Source organism: Drosophila melanogaster, chromosome X (genome assembly GCF_000001215.4).
Source record: "Drosophila melanogaster chromosome X".
Taxonomy (NCBI): Eukaryota; Metazoa; Arthropoda; class Insecta; order Diptera; family Drosophilidae; genus Drosophila; species Drosophila melanogaster.
In genome coordinates, this window is record NC_004354.4 from 10,266,645 (window position 1) to 10,285,230 (window position 18,586).

At 37.2% G+C, this 18,586-nt stretch overlaps 1 protein-coding gene across 9 annotated transcripts in view, besides 1 other annotated feature; it reads right to left on the reverse strand.

The window, feature by feature from the left end:
- Nucleotides 1-147: 147 nt before the first annotated feature.
- Nucleotides 148-18,586, reverse strand: part of alpha-Man-Ia (alpha-Mannosidase class I a) — a 59,167-nt gene continuing 40,728 nt past the window's right edge. For 5 of the 9 annotated variants that reach the window (NM_206676.3, NM_206673.3, NM_206674.3 and 2 more), the window contains 5 exons: nt 11,935-12,547; nt 11,649-11,873; nt 11,448-11,586; nt 11,117-11,378; nt 9,411-11,058 (listed from right to left, as the gene is read on the reverse strand). In NM_206676.3, the coding sequence (NP_996399.1) occupies nt 10,912-11,058; nt 11,117-11,378; nt 11,448-11,586; nt 11,649-11,873; nt 11,935-12,547 (1,386 nt within the window). In that variant the 3' untranslated portion in view covers nt 9,411-10,911. 9 annotated transcript variants of the gene reach the window in all.
- Nucleotides 714-9,805: a mobile genetic element.

Below are 18,586 nucleotides of genomic sequence, written 5' to 3' on the forward strand. Positions count from 1 at the left end.
AGATAAAAATGTTTTTACAAAGAAAGAGCTGAATAAGCGGTGAATTTTCCAACATTACGTATGAGAGTATAATAAAATATGCATATTTTCAAACCTTTTTTAAAGCATTTGAGTACCGTAAGAATGAAATAAATAACGCACAGTTATAAGTTAATTATTAGATCTTTATTAAACTTATGATTTAGGCAAAATACACGTGACATCTCCAGCAGCTCAGGGACTGCTATTGATGAATGTATTGTGTCTGATGCATTTACAAACTGCCATTCGAATCTGTGTGTTCGGCATTATAATCGGATATATTATATATCTCGCTATTGGCCTCAATTTCTAATTTGATCTAAACAAAAAAAGGTTTGCTCTAGAGACTAAATTTATGCTTAATTAGTATCGAATTCATTCTTTTCTTCCTATTCTTTTTAAGCATTTAGCTCGTTTAACGTTTGTTAGCTTGGGTTTATTAGATTTCTTCATTTATCGGGTTAAATCATTTTGATATTATTTTATTTTGTTAAAATGTTTCTTTAAAATTCTTTTGTTTTACATTAGGGTCTTAGCTTATGTTTTATGTTATTTTTACGTTTGTTAAATCACTTTACACAGAACAAGCTGTGTATGTTACAAAAAAAAAAAAAAAAACAATTAAATAACTTCTATATTTCTTTTATCATGCGATCCTTGTGGCTTAGACTATGGATTACAGTTATAAATAGTGTAAAATCCCAAATAAGAAGACTTTACTCGTTGAGTTTTTGTAAGAAACTGGTTTTATTTGGAAATATCTTCGGTTTAAATAGGTGACATGAGAATCGCATCTTAAAGTAAATGGCCTACGCAGAGGCCTACGTAAATAGTCCCCGCCTTATCGAGGTCCCACGCTCGGGCACATCTGCCTATCTTGAGCGGCGAGGACCTTATCTGTGGTCTCCCACTAAGGGACTATTTTAGGAGGCGGGGAACGATCTCAAGTGACTGACTCATGTAGTGTGCACTTAAATTACATGTTTTTGAGCAATGCACCCATGTCGCCTTAGATAACAAAATCCTAAATATAATTTATCGCTCTCGATTCATTTACATAAGATATGAACGGAGCCCAAAATTGTAAGTCTTTAAATATATTCGTGTTCATGTGTGAACATTCTGCCAAAGGGCCAGCAAAGCTGAGATGTACATTAGTATATTAGTTGCATTTATAACAGTAGTGGACTGTATTTATTTGATATATGTTCATTTATTTTGCAACTAAGATTTCAATGGGCCTAGTTTTTCTGGCTTTTAATTTTATTGGATTACAATTATGGTTTATATTATTTTTAATTCAACAATTTGTACTCAATTAACTTATTTTAAACATTTTGCTTTTTCTATGTAGAAGTACATTTTCTATTAGTGGACTGTATATTTTTATTTGTTATATTATTTTATTGTTTATTTACTATTGATATTTATAGTACTGGCAACGGACCTGCAAAGGTTATTGCTTGCATTCTTTGTTGCACAGCACATTTCCGTATGAAATATATTATTAATACTATCATTAGTATTAAAGCAATAATTAATCCAGCATGTCCGGAAATATGATGGAAATGTAAATCTTTCAATTTTTGATGGTTCTCTTTCATAAATTTAATTTCATTATTCAATCGTTCAAATTCCTCAGTATGATTTAATATTGATAGTTTCAGCGGATCCCAAATAATCTTCGGCACTCCACTAACTTCTCCTATATAAGGTGTTGATAATAATTCTTCACTTTCGGACTGAATGTTATGGTGGGCAACTAGAATTTTATCGTCGGTTCTTGCCGTACAATATGGCGCAATGCTTAAAACTCCTTGCTGAGGCAAATCAAACAATTCAATTTGAGAGCCAGTACATTGCAGACGGACTTTTGAATTCGCAGGAACCTTAAACAACCAACTACTTTTCTTTTCTAACTCTACCCAGTAACTTTTAGAGTCGACTACTGTTTTATAGATGCAGTTCGCCGCTTTATCTGGCTTTAGAGGCTGAATCTCACATGCATTATCATTCGCTGAATTCCAGGGCCAACTTCCTTTGCATATTCTCTTATTTAGTTGCCATTTCTGACATTGATTTAATGTGGCTTCCGTCATTATGTGATAGGAATCTATCTCAAAATTATAAATTAAATATTCGGACGTTGTATGCACCATTATTATCCGATCTTCATTTCGAATTGGCACCGGAATAAGCCTGAACAATTTGGATGGATGCCTGCTAAACAGAGGCACCTTTGCACTAATGATCAATTTATCGTCGATGAATAAACCCCTGGCTGTTAACAGTGTATACACCTCCTTAAGTTCCGTACCTGACCGTTTTCCTGGAATTACTAGGTTCTCTGAAAGACTCTGCTGAATTTTGGCAATTTCTTTTTTAAGCTGATTTGGCCTGAGAATATTTGTATTTAGCCTACCGTGATTAATATCAATCAACAGGCTTATAATGCCTGCTTGAATTTTTTCGCCTTCTTCAATCAATGAGTGTAGCTGTTTCGTAATCATAAAGAATTTTATTGATTCCTTATAAACATAATAATTTTCTTTAAGAACTTCTGTCATGTTCTCAATTCTTATTTGCATACTTCTAAAATTGGAGTTAACATCTTCTGTTGTTCTCTTTAATAGATTAGAAGTTGAATCAACCACAGATGTTTGTTTTTGAATTAGTTTATCAAGGTTGTTCTGGTTATCTAACAAATTCTTCATATTTTCTTCTAATTGCTCTCTATCATCTTCATCCATTATACCAAATAAAATATGATACAAGGAACCCATAAATTCGAAAGGAGCACGCTTGCTTCTAGATCTAGACTGCATCATAAACAATTTATTGTTTTCTTCAAGTTCCGATAACTGACTTTGCATATTATCTAAGACTAGACTACATTGCTCTTCAAAGCTATGAAGTCTTTCGCAAACTTTCCTCATACTTTGTATAAGCGCATTACCCTTTGTTAACATTTTAAAATATGGATCCATTTTATAATAGATAACCAAATTCCAAGAAGTACTCACAATCTCAACATCTCCTAGCGGGTCTAGATATATTGCTGAGGTTTTATTTATTTTGTCTATAGAATATCTTGGTGCTATATCTTTAGGTAATGCGCTAGAAACTTGACAACTTAACACAAACAACAACATTGCCATAATGATTCCGATCTTGGACATTCCCGATGTCGCTCTAGTTCGTCTTTTTGGCTCTTGGTCAGCCTCATTTTTGTCAACAGACTTTATTCCTTCCAAGGGACAAATTTTAGTAATGGGTCTAGTGATATATCCTTCCTGCATCTTTACTTTAGCCACTCGGACCTTATCATCATTCCCCTTATGCACCTTTTCCACCTTTCCTAAAGGCCATCTTGCAGGATGACAATTCTCATCCTTTAATAAAACTATTTGCCCTTCTTCTATATTAGGAATTTCCTTTTTCCATTTATTCCTTTGCTGGAGCGTATGCAAATATTCACTTTTCCACTTAACCCAGAAATCTTTCTTCATTTTTTGGATAAGTCTCCACCTATCCAAATTTCCGATTTTTTCATCTTCCATTGGTTCGACTATTTCTAAAGGTGGTCTTCCAATTAAAAAATGACCTGGTGTTAAAACTTCTTGTTGGTCCTTCTCACTAACTATAGTGTATAATGGCCTTGAATTTAAGCATGCTTCTATTTGACATAAAAGAGTTGACATTTCTTCATAAGTCAAAATAGTGTCGCCGATTATACGCTTTAAATGGTATTTCATTGACTTAACTCCAGCTTCCCAAATACCTCCGAAGTGAGGTCCTGCCGGGGGAATAAAATGCCAATCAATCCTGTCCTTTTCAAGCTGCGCTGCAATCGTTATATTTTCTTGTATTGCATTAAATAACTCTTGATCTAATTTTCTTGCAGCTCCTACAAAATTTGTTCCGTTGTCTGAATAGATATTGGAACATTTTCCCCGTCTAGCAATAAATCTTCTGAGTGCTGCTAAAAATGCGTCTGAAGTTAGATCGCTTACCATTTCTAAGTGTATGGCTTTGGTGGCCATGCAAACGAATACAGCAACGTATCCTTTAAATGTTTTTTGGCCACGATTTTTTGAACATTTAACATAATAAGGACCTGCGTAATCTATTCCAGTATTAAGAAACGGGAATGTCATCGTCACTCTATATTTTGGCAAGTTACCCATTATTTGCTGAGCTGTATTTTGTTTATACCTTGCACACGTTACACATTCTCTTAAATACTTTTTCAACGAATTTTTCAACCCGAAAATCCAATACTTTCTTTGGATATAGTTTCGCATTAGGTTTATCCCTCCATGCAATGTTTCCTTATGAGCATTTTTTATTAATAAGCTTGTTAGGTGGCATTTTTCTAAAATGATTGGATGTTTAACATTAAATTCTGCATTGGAATTTTGCAATCTTCCTCCAACTCTTAGAACCCCATCCTTGTCCAAAAATGGATTCAATGACAATATTTTATTATTTGTCTTGATTTCCTTTTTGATTTTAAGGCACTTTATCTCTTGCCTAAACTGGTATTCTTGTTGTTTCTTAATAACAACTGTTTCCGCTATTCTTATCTCCTTTACTGAAATAATTGATGAATAGGCTTTATTTCTTGTTTTCATCTGCACGAATCTATTTATGTATGCTATTATACGTATAAGTTTTTCTATACTGGAATACCTTTCTATTAATTCGTAAATAGGATCATCTATTTTGTCATTTAATATCGTATTTATTAAGACAGGTTCTTCTACAGACTGCTGCCGAGGCCAAAGTTCTTTTGGGTCTGCTAGCCATTTCGGACCTTTCCACCAAAAATCACAGTTGATCAACTGGTTAGAATCCACTCCCCTGGATGCTAAATCTGCTGGATTATCCTCTGACTTAACATGATTCCATTCAGTATTTTTTAATTTCCGAATGTCATCCGTTCTTCTTTTTATAAATTTGATCTTACTTTGACCACTGTTAATCCATGCTAAGGTAATCGTGGAATCACTCCAAGCATAGATCTCCATTATATTGTCAATTGATCCTTTTAGTCTTTGGATTAATTCACTAAGCAGGTGAGCTGCACACAGCTCGAGTTTGGGAATTGTCTTCCTATTTTTTATAGGGTTGACTCTACTTTTGCTAGCTATTATATTAACATGAGGTCCTACTTTAGCATAGACTACTGCAGCATATGCTTTTTCGGAGGCGTCCGCAAATCCGTGAATCTGAATGACTGAAGAACTGTTTGAATTAATCCACCTTGGGATTCGAATATTCTCTAACAATAATAAATTTTCTTTATATTTTTCCCAATAATTTTTATCTTCTATGGATAATTCCTGATCCCATTCACTTTTATTTATCCAAAGTTTTTGAATAAAAAGTTTTCCTGAAACCGTGACTGGTGCCAACCATCCTAACGGATCAAATATTTTTGCTAGCGTTGATAACACAACGCGCTTATTTATATTTTTTGATTCATCATTACAATTTACGCTGAACTTAAATAAATCCTTTTGAGGTTCCCATTTTAGTCCTAAAGTTTTAACACATTCATTTTCGATAATATTGAGAACCTTATTGTCCCCTGTGTCCTCCACAGTGGTTAATATTTTGGAATTGTTGGAAATCCATTTCCTTAAGTTGAATCCAACTTTCTGCAATTCATGGGGAATTAATGTTATTAATTTATTAGCTTCTTCTACCGAATCAGCTCCAGTCATTAGGTCATCCATATAGAAATCATTCCTAATTATTGCACTAATAACTTGGTTTTTACATTTATCTGCAATATCTACCAGAACCCTGGTAGCCAAATATGGTGCAGATGCAGTTCCGTAAGTGACTGTGGTTAATTTATATGTTTTAATTTTTTCTTTTGGAGAATTTCTCCATAAAATATATTGATATTTTTGATCATTATTATCTATTTTAATTTGTCGGTACATCTTTTCAATGTCTGCCGAAACAACAAATTCCCATTTTCTCCATTTAATAATAATGTCAAAAATATCTTTTTGAACTCGTGGCCCAACCCACATTATGTCGTTCAAACTTTTGTTATTCGTAGTTTTTGCTGAAGCATCAAAAACTACTCTCAATTTGGTCGTAAGGCTTGAATCTCTAATCACTGCCTGGTGCGGTAAAAAATATTTGCCTTCATCACTCACTTCAATCATGTGTCCTAAATCCATGTATTCATTCATGAATTTAGTGTAGTCAACCTTAAGTTTTTCATTTCTTTTTAGTTTTTTCTCCAGATTCATGTAACGAGCTATCGCTTGTTTCTTTGAATCTCCTAAGGTGACATCCTCCTTGAATGGAATTGACACAATGTATCGCCCATCTGAATCTTTTTTTGTCGTTTTGATAAATTTATTTTCACAGATTTCAGACTCGATATCATCTTTTTCTTCTTCTTCCACTTCCCAGTAGCGATCTAACTCTTTTATTTCTATTGTTGTGGCTACAATGGTTTCTTTTCCTTTGGATTTTTTACATCCAGAAACTATCCACCCGAAATCAGTTTTTTGCCCAAGGAGACCGTCTATTTTTATAACTCCATTTTGCAGAATGTGAGTATATACGTCTGCTCCAATGATTAAATCAATGCGACCCGGTTTATTAAAATCGGGGTCGGCTAATTTAAAGTTCTTCCATTTTTTCTGATCAACATTAATCGTGTTGACTGGAAGTGCCTTCATAAGTTTTGGGAGAATAATTGCTTCAATTTCTAAATTTTTCGGAGAATTTCTTATCGAAATAACCGCTTTGTGCTTGGAGATGCACGTTCCTGTGGAAGATACTCCACTTATTTCAGTATGAGACCGAAATTTTTTCAATTTTAGAATCTGTGCAGACTCTTCTGAAATAATTGTGCTTTGAGAGCCACTATCAATCAATGCTCTTAATTGTTCAAAGCCTCCATACCTCGACTTTACTTGAATCAAGGCCGTGGCCAACAAGGCTTGACCTGTTGTTCTACACGTATTCACTTTTTCTGGATTATGACCTGCAAAGTGAAGTAACGTGTGGTGAGGTTTACGACAAGTCGAACAAAGCTGCTCGCTTATACATTTTTTACCAAACGGATGCCTCAGACATCTTAGGCAAATCCCATTTTTTCTTACCCAGTCAGACCGTTCTGCTGGATTCATTATTTTAAATTTATGGCATTGAATTAAATAATGCCCTGGTAGTTTGCAATATGCACAATTGTCACTATAATTTTTATTCTTGTTATTATTAATCATTTTCTTTACAGGTTTTACTTCCTGTGAGAATGATGATATAGAATTGAGCCTTTGCTCTAAAAAGTCCATGACATCAGAAAGTGCCTGTATTTCTTTTGTCTTTTTAACATGGCTTTCATATAAATTGAGTGATTCTTTATTGAATTTCCGAAGAATTATGTGAGCGAAAATTGCATCCACATCTTCTGGTAATTGTGCCTTTAATTTTATAATATAAATTGACTCGTTAATCGTGTCAATAAATGTCTTTATTTGCTTATTGGATTCTAAATTTAAATTTGGCATATCCATAAGCCTATTCATATGATCTGAGAATATGTTTCTTTTATTCTCATATCGCTTGGTCAAAAACTCCCAAGTGGCTTCATAATTTTCTCCAGAGCCGAGCAGTAAATGAGTAACCACATTTCTGGCTTCTCCTTTTAATGCTGACTTTAGATAATTAAATTTGAGAGAAGGACTGAGATCCTCTCTCACATGTATGAGCTCTGTAAAGAGTTCATTAAAAAGATCCCATTCTTTGGAATCACCAAAGAAAGTGGGAATCTGTATTTTAGGCAGGGTTGGTAACTCCTCCGCCTTAACAACCGTCGACATTTCAGCTTTATTTATTGTGCCACTGAGTCGACTATTAATGGCTGTAAGAATATTTTGTTTGTCAAATTCAAGTTCGCTAATTTCTTCTTCGAATAGCGAACTCTCAAAATGACTATTCACCTGTTCAATCAGGTTATCTATTTTATGCCATAAAAATTCAATTTTATTTTTCCTTATTTTAAGGAAATCTGGACTACTGTCTATTAGTTTAGACGTATCTTCTAGATATACTCGAAATTGGCCAACATTATTACGAAATGCCTGCTCTACTTTTAAAGCGTTGTTTTGTGCTATACCCTCTTTTTCAGGGTGACCACGCATTTCAAGGTTTAATGTAGGGGGAGGGTTTGATTTAGGGACAGTGTTTGATTTAGGGAAAGTGTTTTCTACCGACTCGCCCTTAATTTTTTCATTTTTATTTTTAATTTTTTCTAACACCATCATTATTAAATCATACTGCTTCGCGTTAAAATATTCATGATCGACAACGCCGATCTTTAACAAATTGCTATGATTAGCAATGAAACATTTTTGAAGCTCATTTAATTTTAGAATTTCTACATCTGTTAATGTTGGTTTTACTTCCAACTTTCTAATTTCCAAAATAATTTCGGACTGCTTCTTAAGGAATTGAATAGTCTTTTCTGACATCATTTTGAAAATTTTTTGTAATTTCTTAATATATATAGTACGTGTATATGTATTTTATATGTATTTATATATATATGTGTGTTTGGATAAACAGAAAATTCTTGTTTTGACTTAGCTGATGTCGTTGTTGTTGCTGCTGCTGTTGCTGCTGTTGTTGCTGCTGTTGCTACTGCTGTTGCTGCTTCTGCTGCTGCTGTTGTTGCTGCTTCTGCTGCTGGTAGAGGCTCCTTTGAATTTTGACTTCCTTCTCTTCTTTAAGGCTCCGTCGATGTTTAAAGATGATTTTTTTTTTTTTTTTGGCACGTTTTATTATTTTTGTAGTCCAGTCAGATTTTTTGTTTTTTAGCCATTTATTTCGGCATTTATGCTCTTTTGGCATATACACTGCACTCTATTTATGAGCTGATTTAATGCTATTAGAGCATTTATAAGGCACTGTTTTCAGGCACTTTTTATTTAATTTATGCTCTTATGGCATATACACTGCACTCTATTTATGAGCTGATTTAATGCTATTAGAGCATTTATAAGGCACTTTTGTTATGCACTTTTTAATTTCACAATTGCTGATGTATGGCCTCAAGCACGCCTTACCACAATTTATAATGGTACACAAAGCAACCTTTAGCTATAGACTATAAGGTGCTTGTTTTAAAACATAAAAGATTCTTTTGTATCTTTTGCTTTTTATATTTATACTCTGTTCCTTACCTTTGGTAGGGGGAAACAAGAGTCACTTATTTTTGCTACCTTTAGCTGTAAGATGCTTAAAGGAGCTGGCCTTTCTCTGAGTTCCTTACCTTTGGTAGGGGGAAACTGCAGAGTCGATTAAAGGCTCGATTGACCAAATGTAAAGTCCCAAATGAGAAGACTTTACTCGTTGAGTTTTTGTAAGAAACTGGTTTTATTTGGAAATATCTTCGGTTTAAATAGGTGACATGAGAATCGCATCTTAAAGTAAATGGCCTACGCAGAGGCCTACGTAAATAGTCCCCGCCTTATCGAGGTCCCACGCTCGGGCACATCTGCCTATCTTGAGCGGCGAGGACCTTATCTGTGGTCTCCCACTAAGGGACTATTTTAGGAGGCGGGGAACGATCTCAAGTGACTGACTCATGTAGTGTGCACTTAAATTACATGTTTTTGAGCAATGCACCCATGTCGCCTTAGATAACAAAATCCTAAATATAATTTATCGCTCTCGATTCATTTACATAAGATATGAACGGAGCCCAAAATTGTAAGTCTTTAAATATATTCGTGTTCATGTGTGAACAAATAGAATTATAAATATGATTACTGCTGGTATTATTATTATAAAAAACCTTTACAGTTGTTAAAAATTAAATTACCATTCGCTCGGCTCGTGCCATCGTATAATTAATTTATTTTAACAATTGCCTACGTTTTATTTGATTTAATTAAATACAAATATATATTTATTTATTTTACTTTATATATATTCATTTGCGTTCTTTTCGCTTGATGTTCTCGATTTAAGGTAATTTGCGTTACATTTCTTTCGTCACATACAGTAAGCTAGACTCTATATTAGATTTATATTTAAATATTTAGGCTACAAAGTAAACAATATTGTGTAAGAATATATTTGTATAAATATCAATTCGATTTTCTTCTGCCTTCATTTTGCGAGGAAAGTCAGTAGAAATTATATACAAAATAAAGTGGTCAAAGATTCGAATTGGAAATTAGCAGAGTAGATCTAACGAAATGCCCGCCAAGTGGCCATAAATCCACACAGAGATATAGTCGCAGATCGAGAATTGCGTATAGAATGCTTGTAGAGATAGTTACGTAGCTGGTTTAGTTGAAAAAGTGCCTTGTGTGAGCGCAAGGAAAATCATAATAAGAACACCTGAGTTTTACATTTACACGTATATCATATTATATATCATATCATAATTAATATCAAGAGTTTTTGCCTACGTCTACGTCATTCGCATTTAAATGGAAATTGAGGTCTTCCCACCATCCACCTCTGTCAACTATTTGGATTGCTATTAATTCCATAAGATAAATCAAGAAGAGAGACTTGGAGAAACTTGTGCAAACAGTTAAGAACTAAACTACGATATATCCGTTTAAGTTTACGTTCCTATATATGTGCAAGCTTTATAAATATGTTACATTGACAGTTTCTCGAGTGTGTGTGTGTGTGTGCCTGGATTGATTGTAAACATACAATATCTTTCGTACGCAGTTGTCATCCTCACGTAATCTAACTAATAACTTAAACAAAACAAAAAAAAAAAAAAATGTTACGATCTGGTACACACATGTGTAGATATCCAAATATCGCGAGCTAAGTAAGGTGCATTGCTAGGGACAGGCCGAATAGCCAGCGGCGCAACATGGCGCCCGTTTACGATGCGTTCGAAACCGGAAGCGTTACGGGCGCCTGTCTATAGTACGCATTCGCACCCTTGATCGGCAGCGGATGGGCCTCCGTGTTGAACACCCATTCGTCCAGCGGCAGCACCGAATCGTCCGAGAACAGCAAGTACAGGTACTGCAAGCGAACCAATTGATTGAATTCGATTTCAAGATGGTCAACGGAAGATATTCACCTTAAGCGTTTCGGCGAGGAAGAAGCTTTGCTGAACGTCGTCCTTTTGCGGCTCCTGCTGGTAGACGTTGCGCAGGCCACAATATCCGTGCGCCGTGCGGCAGTGCTTCTCCAGGGCGAGGACCGCCTCCCAGCCCCAGTCGCGGTATTTCTGGTCGTGCGTGAGTCGCCACAGCACAAAGTAGCTCTCGAAAGTCTCTGGCCGTAGAATGTAGTACTTCTCCTGCGATCTCAGTGCTCGCGCCTCCACAGCTTCGCTGAATCTAAATGGTTTGTAGATCAGATGTATAAGTACACCTCAAAAGTTTATCTCTGATTATGGATATACGCACCTAAAGGCCTCGGGTCCCAGCTGAGTGGGTGCTCTGATGTAGCTCTCGTGGCAGGTATTCGTAATGCCCTTGCCCACCTCCATGTACTTGTCCGTATAGTCATTTTGACGTGTAGCCGCTCCCAAAGCGAAGAGGCCACCTAATAAGATGGGAAAGATTATACAAAATAGCAAATAACTTATACCAGATCCGAGCACTTACCCGAGAAGCAAGCCAAATGGTCCATCTTATGCTCCAGCCTGTCGAACTTGAGATCAGAGACGTATGTCAGTCCGCCGGGACTTGTGCGGACCATCTTATCCAGAATGGCCAGCATTGCCTCGTCGAACATCTCGCGGGCTTCCTCATCCGTTTGGCCGGATTGCAGCCAGGCCTTCAGCAAGTACTCGTAGTAGCTGTCGCCCAGAGCGCCCAATGACATGTGAACTGTGGATGAGTGGATAGGGTTTAGTTGAATTCGGTTGAAGACTCCAAGGCCAAAACTTACGTTGCCCCCATTTGCCTGTCTTGGGATTAAGGAAGTTGGGATAGAGGCCCTTTGGTTTCTCGATCTCCTTGAGCACTTGGCGAATGGTCTGGACTCGTTCCCGATACAGTGGATTCCCGGTAATGTCGCTCAGATAGGCAAATTCCAGATGCAGTGTGCCAAATTCGGATAGGATAGAACTGCCGCCGGATGCCCAGCCGTAGTTCTTGGCCACACCGGTCTTGGTGTTGACCAGCGCGTAGGGAATACCCGTTGGTGTTTGGAAGGCGGGCAGCAGCTTGTCGGCAACGTGCTGGGCCTTCTCCTTGTACAGTGGATCGCCCGTAAAGGCGTACAGCGTCAGCATGCCGCCAACAAAACGAATGTTCGTTTCGAAAACACTCAACTCTGCGCTGATATTGTCCAGTGAGAATTTTCGCTCGATCCAATCGCGACCCTCGCGATATTCCTTCTCCAGTCCCATAATGTACAGGGTATCCAGACCGTCGACGATTGTAGCACCCAGATCGTATGATCCAAAAATACTGGCCGAATGGGGTCGCTGCGAAAGCGGACGCAGCTCGTTTTTGCCCCACGCATACAATTTGTAATTGTGCCACGCATGTTCCATCATCTAAAAAAGAGCAAATAGAATGGAAGTTCGTTAGATATTTAATGCAATTACTGTGCAATTTATAGTTATATATAACAGTTTGTCAATATATCAATAGAAATCGAACTCTTTAAGCACCCAAAACCAATAGTTTGCACTTTAAGAATTGTCATTGAAAATCGTTTGCGTATGCAACAATTCCATGTTGAAGTACCCTCAGCAAATCGCAATCATTTTGCATGGATACAATATGCAGATTTCCGCACATTTCATGTTATTTCTATATTTACACTCTGCTTAATATTTGGCCTTCGTTGCAATTCGTTTCATATTTAGTTTCTCGCTTTCAACTCGGCTTGAAATGTTTGCATACGTCAGTGCGACCGTGTGTTTGAGTTGATTTACCCTTTTTTTCTTTTGCAATTGAATATCGCCCAGTGCCACATAAACACACACACATACAGCACGCACACACACAGACGTGGGAAGTCACGTAGCTGGCCGCATAAATGGTAATGAAATGGACAGCGGTAAATCGTTTTCATTGCCAGAACCGTGTAATTTATAAAGTATTGCAATATATTTAGAAATTTGAAAGCGAAAATCATTTGATAAGTAAATCGGTTAATTGAGACTTTAATAGTATTTTTCATGGTTAAAAATTAGTTTTTATGATTAATCCTATAATTTTAAAATAACTTATAAAAATGTTGAACTGATGGTAACTTTCATATTCGAGTTCAATTAGCATGCGACTACGTTCTTTTTTTTTCTTTTTTTGGGTTTCCATTTGGCTTAGTGCAAGTATTTGACTGTGCACCTGTGTGTGTGTTGTTTGCATTGGTGTGGCCTGCGCAATTTTGCATTTTGCCATGTACTTCCGCTTACACACACACACACACACACACACACACACAGAGCATAATTCGGCATTGCATACTTTGCAGCGCCGCTTTCCCTCTCTTGGTGTGGCTTTCATTTGGGTACTTTTTGCAAAAATTAAATTACGACCGCAGGACAAAGCACTCAGCAAGGACCAAGGACCAGCGACTTCTCCATATTCTTCTCCTCCTTGCCATGTTTGCTTTCGCTGCGGGTGAATAGGAGCGCGGGAAGACGAAAATGGCAAGCGAGGGCTGAACAAATATTAACAATTTTCCCGGTAATTAATTAAAGTCCAACGCGTTGACACAACCTACTGCACAATCCCTTCCAAAGCGGAGGCTCACTTAACCCCACAACTGAAATCACGCAACACTTAAATCCCAAACACCCTACCCCCCCCCCCCGCGCTCATTAAGGAGTTAAGGTCACCACCCAGCTGAAGGTCATGGTTGAGTTGGGGTTACGCATGTAATGGTACCAAATTTGCATTATTTAATGGTGGAAAATGATACCTAATTAATTTAACATGGGTAAATTGTCGTCGTACCTATGGCGCGCTTCGTCACTAGTTGAACTGGATGGCAGTTTATTGTGTTCGTTTTCATGACGAAGTGTTTAAATACTATATATATATATATTTGTTTTAATTAGCCTCGCAGTTCCTTTCTACATTATTTTATTCTACAATTAAATGTAACTACATTTATGTAGTTATTTTTTTAACCCAATTTAATTAGCAATGTTTTATTCGCGAATTAACCTCTTAATGTATAGTACGTTACAAAAAATGCATTTATCCCGGAAAAAGGCTACCGCAAAAAACCCCAAAGCCGGTGGTCAGCAAAAGACAGGTATATGGCGATGAGAAAGAGAGAGAGAGCAGCGGAATGACGAACCGCAGTCAGTGAATTAAAAGTCGAAATGTTTACAACCCGCAAAAACACTTTAAACGGATTACAACAGCTGCCAGAAAGTGTGCGCAAAGGGGCAAGGATAGAGGATGCCCAACAGGACGAAGGACGAAGTTCAGGGGTCAGCAGCCATTGAAATTGAAGCAACTTTTGCGCTTTTGCCTTCGGCTGTGTCTTCTCAGATTTTCCGTGATTTAATGAGCCACAGCTCAGAGATTGATGGATGACATGCAGGAATGTCAAGTGCGTAGTAAAACGTTGGAAATATTCAATGCGATGGAGGTGGTATTGTATCCTTTTTTAATAGACAGCAATCAAAATGATTGGTTTTCATTTCAAATAATAATACATTTCTATCTGTTTTCCTAATTATATATAATTTTCAATTTAAGTGGTAGTTGCGCACTGGCAAAAAGAGCAAAGTATCCCAGTCATCAAGTCGACTAATTTACGGAAATTGCTTGATGGATTTGGCTGATTGATTGAATAATTTTGGTATTTTTGCGACCCACACACACACACACCCAAACACACTCACTCACTCACTCATCCATCCATCCATCTGGATTTATTGTCGTTGTGTGAGTGTTTTGCCATGTTTGTGTGTTTGGGTGTCTTCATTAAGCATCAAGTTATATCCTGGCAATGTGCAAACGTCGCACAAAACGTGCCACAGGCGCAGGAATGTCAGACTCAAATGGATGTGCGTGAGTGCGACATCGCCGTGCCACTACAGTGAGCACTCGAGTTGAAGGTCAGATTATATATATACACTTTAGCCGGCTTATGCTCAGCGATTGAAACAACAAATCAATTTATCAAACACTTTTTAAGTATATTAGAGCACTATTAATTATAATCAAATAAGACTTCTACAAAACTTTTTCCCCCAAACAGAAATACTGCCTGTGCTAGAGACATATGTGTTTTTGTATATTGCTATGTTGGAGCATCATTTCCGCAATGGAATGTCCTAGCAACCAGCAGGGATCGAGGGAAATGGCGAGTGGGAGACACTCGTCAGATGTCACAATATGTCCACATCCCAAAACGACAGGTGCAAAACTCATGCACCAAAAAATATGTGCCTTCTATGTACATTTATTCCTCAAAGTTTCTAACTAACTGTTGTGCTAAGTTTGTACGATTAAGATTCATTGGATATAACTTTGTATTAATTGATTTGTATTAATTTCATTTGTATTAGTTGATTTCAAAATCAGAAGGCATTTTCTGTGAATTTTAACATTTAATTTTGTATATTCAGAGTGATGATCGAAAACTAACGATTATTTTTCCCAGTGCACTTTGATTGTCGTGCCCCGAATTTCACGCAGTGCAGACTGTCGCACACTTCTAGTTTGCGTTTGAGTTTGAGTTTGAGGCATGCCACAGCTGAATGTTGGCACTCGCTGGAATTGTTTTCCGTCAGCCGCTGGCACGTGACTTTCGTCATTCACTTGATGGCATTTCATTTCAGTCGTGTTCTCATTTTAAAAGCACCGCGCAGAACAAGATATATCCTTCGTCCTGTTCCCCATTCCGTATTACTTGCGCCATGTTCCGATTTTCCCCCATCGTCTTCGTTCTTTTCCATCTAAGTTTAATGACAGTCCCTGGAGAACTGGGCGATTTACGAGCGCAATCTTTACAGCCAAAAAATGAAAAGTTGAAACTGCAAAAATGAGATGGAGATAGAGACAGAGAGAGAGAAAGAGATAGCAAGCGAGAGAGAGAGATGCGGATGGAATACACAAAATGCTGGGGTGCATCATCTTTAGCTTGCCATAATTGAATAATCCAAAATATTTTCAATGCAACTTTTCTGAGCGCAAAGTTTTTGGCCAAACAAAAGAGGGAACAAAACGGAAGATAAAGTGCAAGCAACAAAAATACCGAAAAATACCATAAAGGAGTAAAAGTTGAAAATTGTTTTCAAAAATATGCACACTTACACTTAAGCAAAATAAAAAAAAAACCACACCAACTTCCTTGGCAGCGGAAAAGTTTAACCAGAAACTCTGGCAAAGAAAAATCATTTGCCTGAGGCCATAAAATAATGCAAAAGACGCGGCGAGAGTATTTTCTTTCAAATTTCCTCCTGCAATCTAGTTTTCCTTTCACTTCGCCTGTGTCTCCAAATCTTTCAGAATATATTTCGCCAAATCTCAGGAGCTTTTCAAGCCAAGTAACTCGATTTATCCGATACCCTAATACGGGTTATAGAATTATGAGTATTTTGGTGTATTAGAAACAGCCAAGTTTTATAAACATATGTTTGAAATTTATATTTCGGTGGATCTAATTTTCGTATGAATTTCTTAAGCCCAGCATACCCTTTTCGCTTTAATTGCTACACGGTATTTTTGTGAAAACAATCTAACTATTTGCATTTAGGTGCCGGCGGCAGCTGTAAATCTGGGGGGGCGTGGCTTAAAATATGAACCAAAGTTTTCCAAAGACAAAACGCAAGACAAAAATGTAATAGACAGAAAATTGTTAAGGATTTTCCCGAAAAGAATATATTTTCATACAGCAATATATACTGATAACAAAGAAAGTTCTACTACGATTCTCAACTTCCTTTCTGTTAAAATTTCCGCCAAAGCAAACGTTTTATTTCCCCACCACTTTTTCTCTTCTTAACTAGCTGCTTTCACCCGTTTGCTGGCCCTGTGCCGTTGACAATGATACTGGTCAAAACGAAGCGGTCAAAATGCTCAAAAACATGGCCATCGGTCAAATACACTCACGCACACGCGAACATAAGCACAAACACAAACACAAACATAAACACAAACACAAATACAAATACAAATACCCATAGCAATGCCAATGCCCACGCACACATACACACTGATCCGATTGGAGGACGAATAGCAACACAAACAACAAAACTGGGTTAGTGTCAGCGTGTTGCACTAGTGTTTGTATTTGTCATTTGGTCTTTTCATCCATCTGATGACCGCACAGTGAAATTTACAAACAACTTAAGGAAAAATTTAAAAGAAAAATCGAACACAAATCTAAACTGCAAGGTAATCTAACAACTATAAAGATCGTAAGTTCATGATCACGAAATAGCTTAACAAAATTGTTTGTAAATAAAGCGTGCATTTTGTTTTTACCATTTTTCCAACAGTCGATGACCACTGTTCGGATTTTTGCGATTTTTGGCGGCCAGCTGAATTGGTCAATGCTACGCAATGTTGTCCCCCAAAAGGCCTCCCATTTCGCCTTCACTTTCCTCCGATTTTCCTCACTGTTTTTCCCGCTTTTCTCTCCCACTTACTTTCACCTTGGACAAGTGGCTCAGTTGTCTGCGCTTGGCTTTTCAATGCTTCGTTCGTTCGATTCCCACCACCTCTCACAACCAACGAAATTTTTCATTCCAATTCCCGTTGTAATTTGCATGGACAAAATGGGTGGAAAAATTGGTTGGCGTCTGACGTTGGGTGTCTTGTTTTCTTAGGAGGGGCGGAGATTGGCAAGTAGGGGCGGAGCAAATGGCTAAACACAATTCGATTATTAGCTGCCGACATGTGTAGAACACGAAAAGCAAAACATGGCAGCACAGAAGAGTCAAAACCATATGGGTAAAGGAAAACAAATGGCTAAAATAAAAAAAAAATGGCCAACAATGGAAATTCCACAGCAAGGCTAAGACGGTTCAAGAGGAAATTCTAAACTTGAATTGTTAATAGGGCATCAAACAGTACGCAATTTGCTTGTATTTGAAAAGGATCAAGTTTAACGTTGATTATAGCCTGAAAACTTGCAGTGTGCTTACACTTCGATAGCTTTAGTTATACGTATCTTTTTTTAGTTTTTCCCCGTTTCGCCCACATCACAATGGTGTATCATCAATTCCAAGTTAACTCACCTGCAATGGGAAATAATCGGAAAGGAACAATGAATAAAACATTAGGGGCGAACAGGGCGATGAAATAAGCCAACGAGGAACAAGAAAGTTAAATTGCAACAGATTGTTATTCCTCAGATTTTCCGCACCGATGCCTTTCCATTCCACCTTTCCATCTTTCGATTCAGGAGGCAAGGGAAAATTGCAATTCTTAAGCTACTCTTTTCATATATATATATATATATATATATATGTATAAATGTCTTCATTTGTATTTCACCCCTCACATCACAAGCAGCTTTTCCGAGAAATCGTAATCACACATTCACCTGCAATATTTGCACACAATTTTGCAAAACCCCCCCACCTCCTTTCGTCTAACAAATGGAAATCATTGTCCCA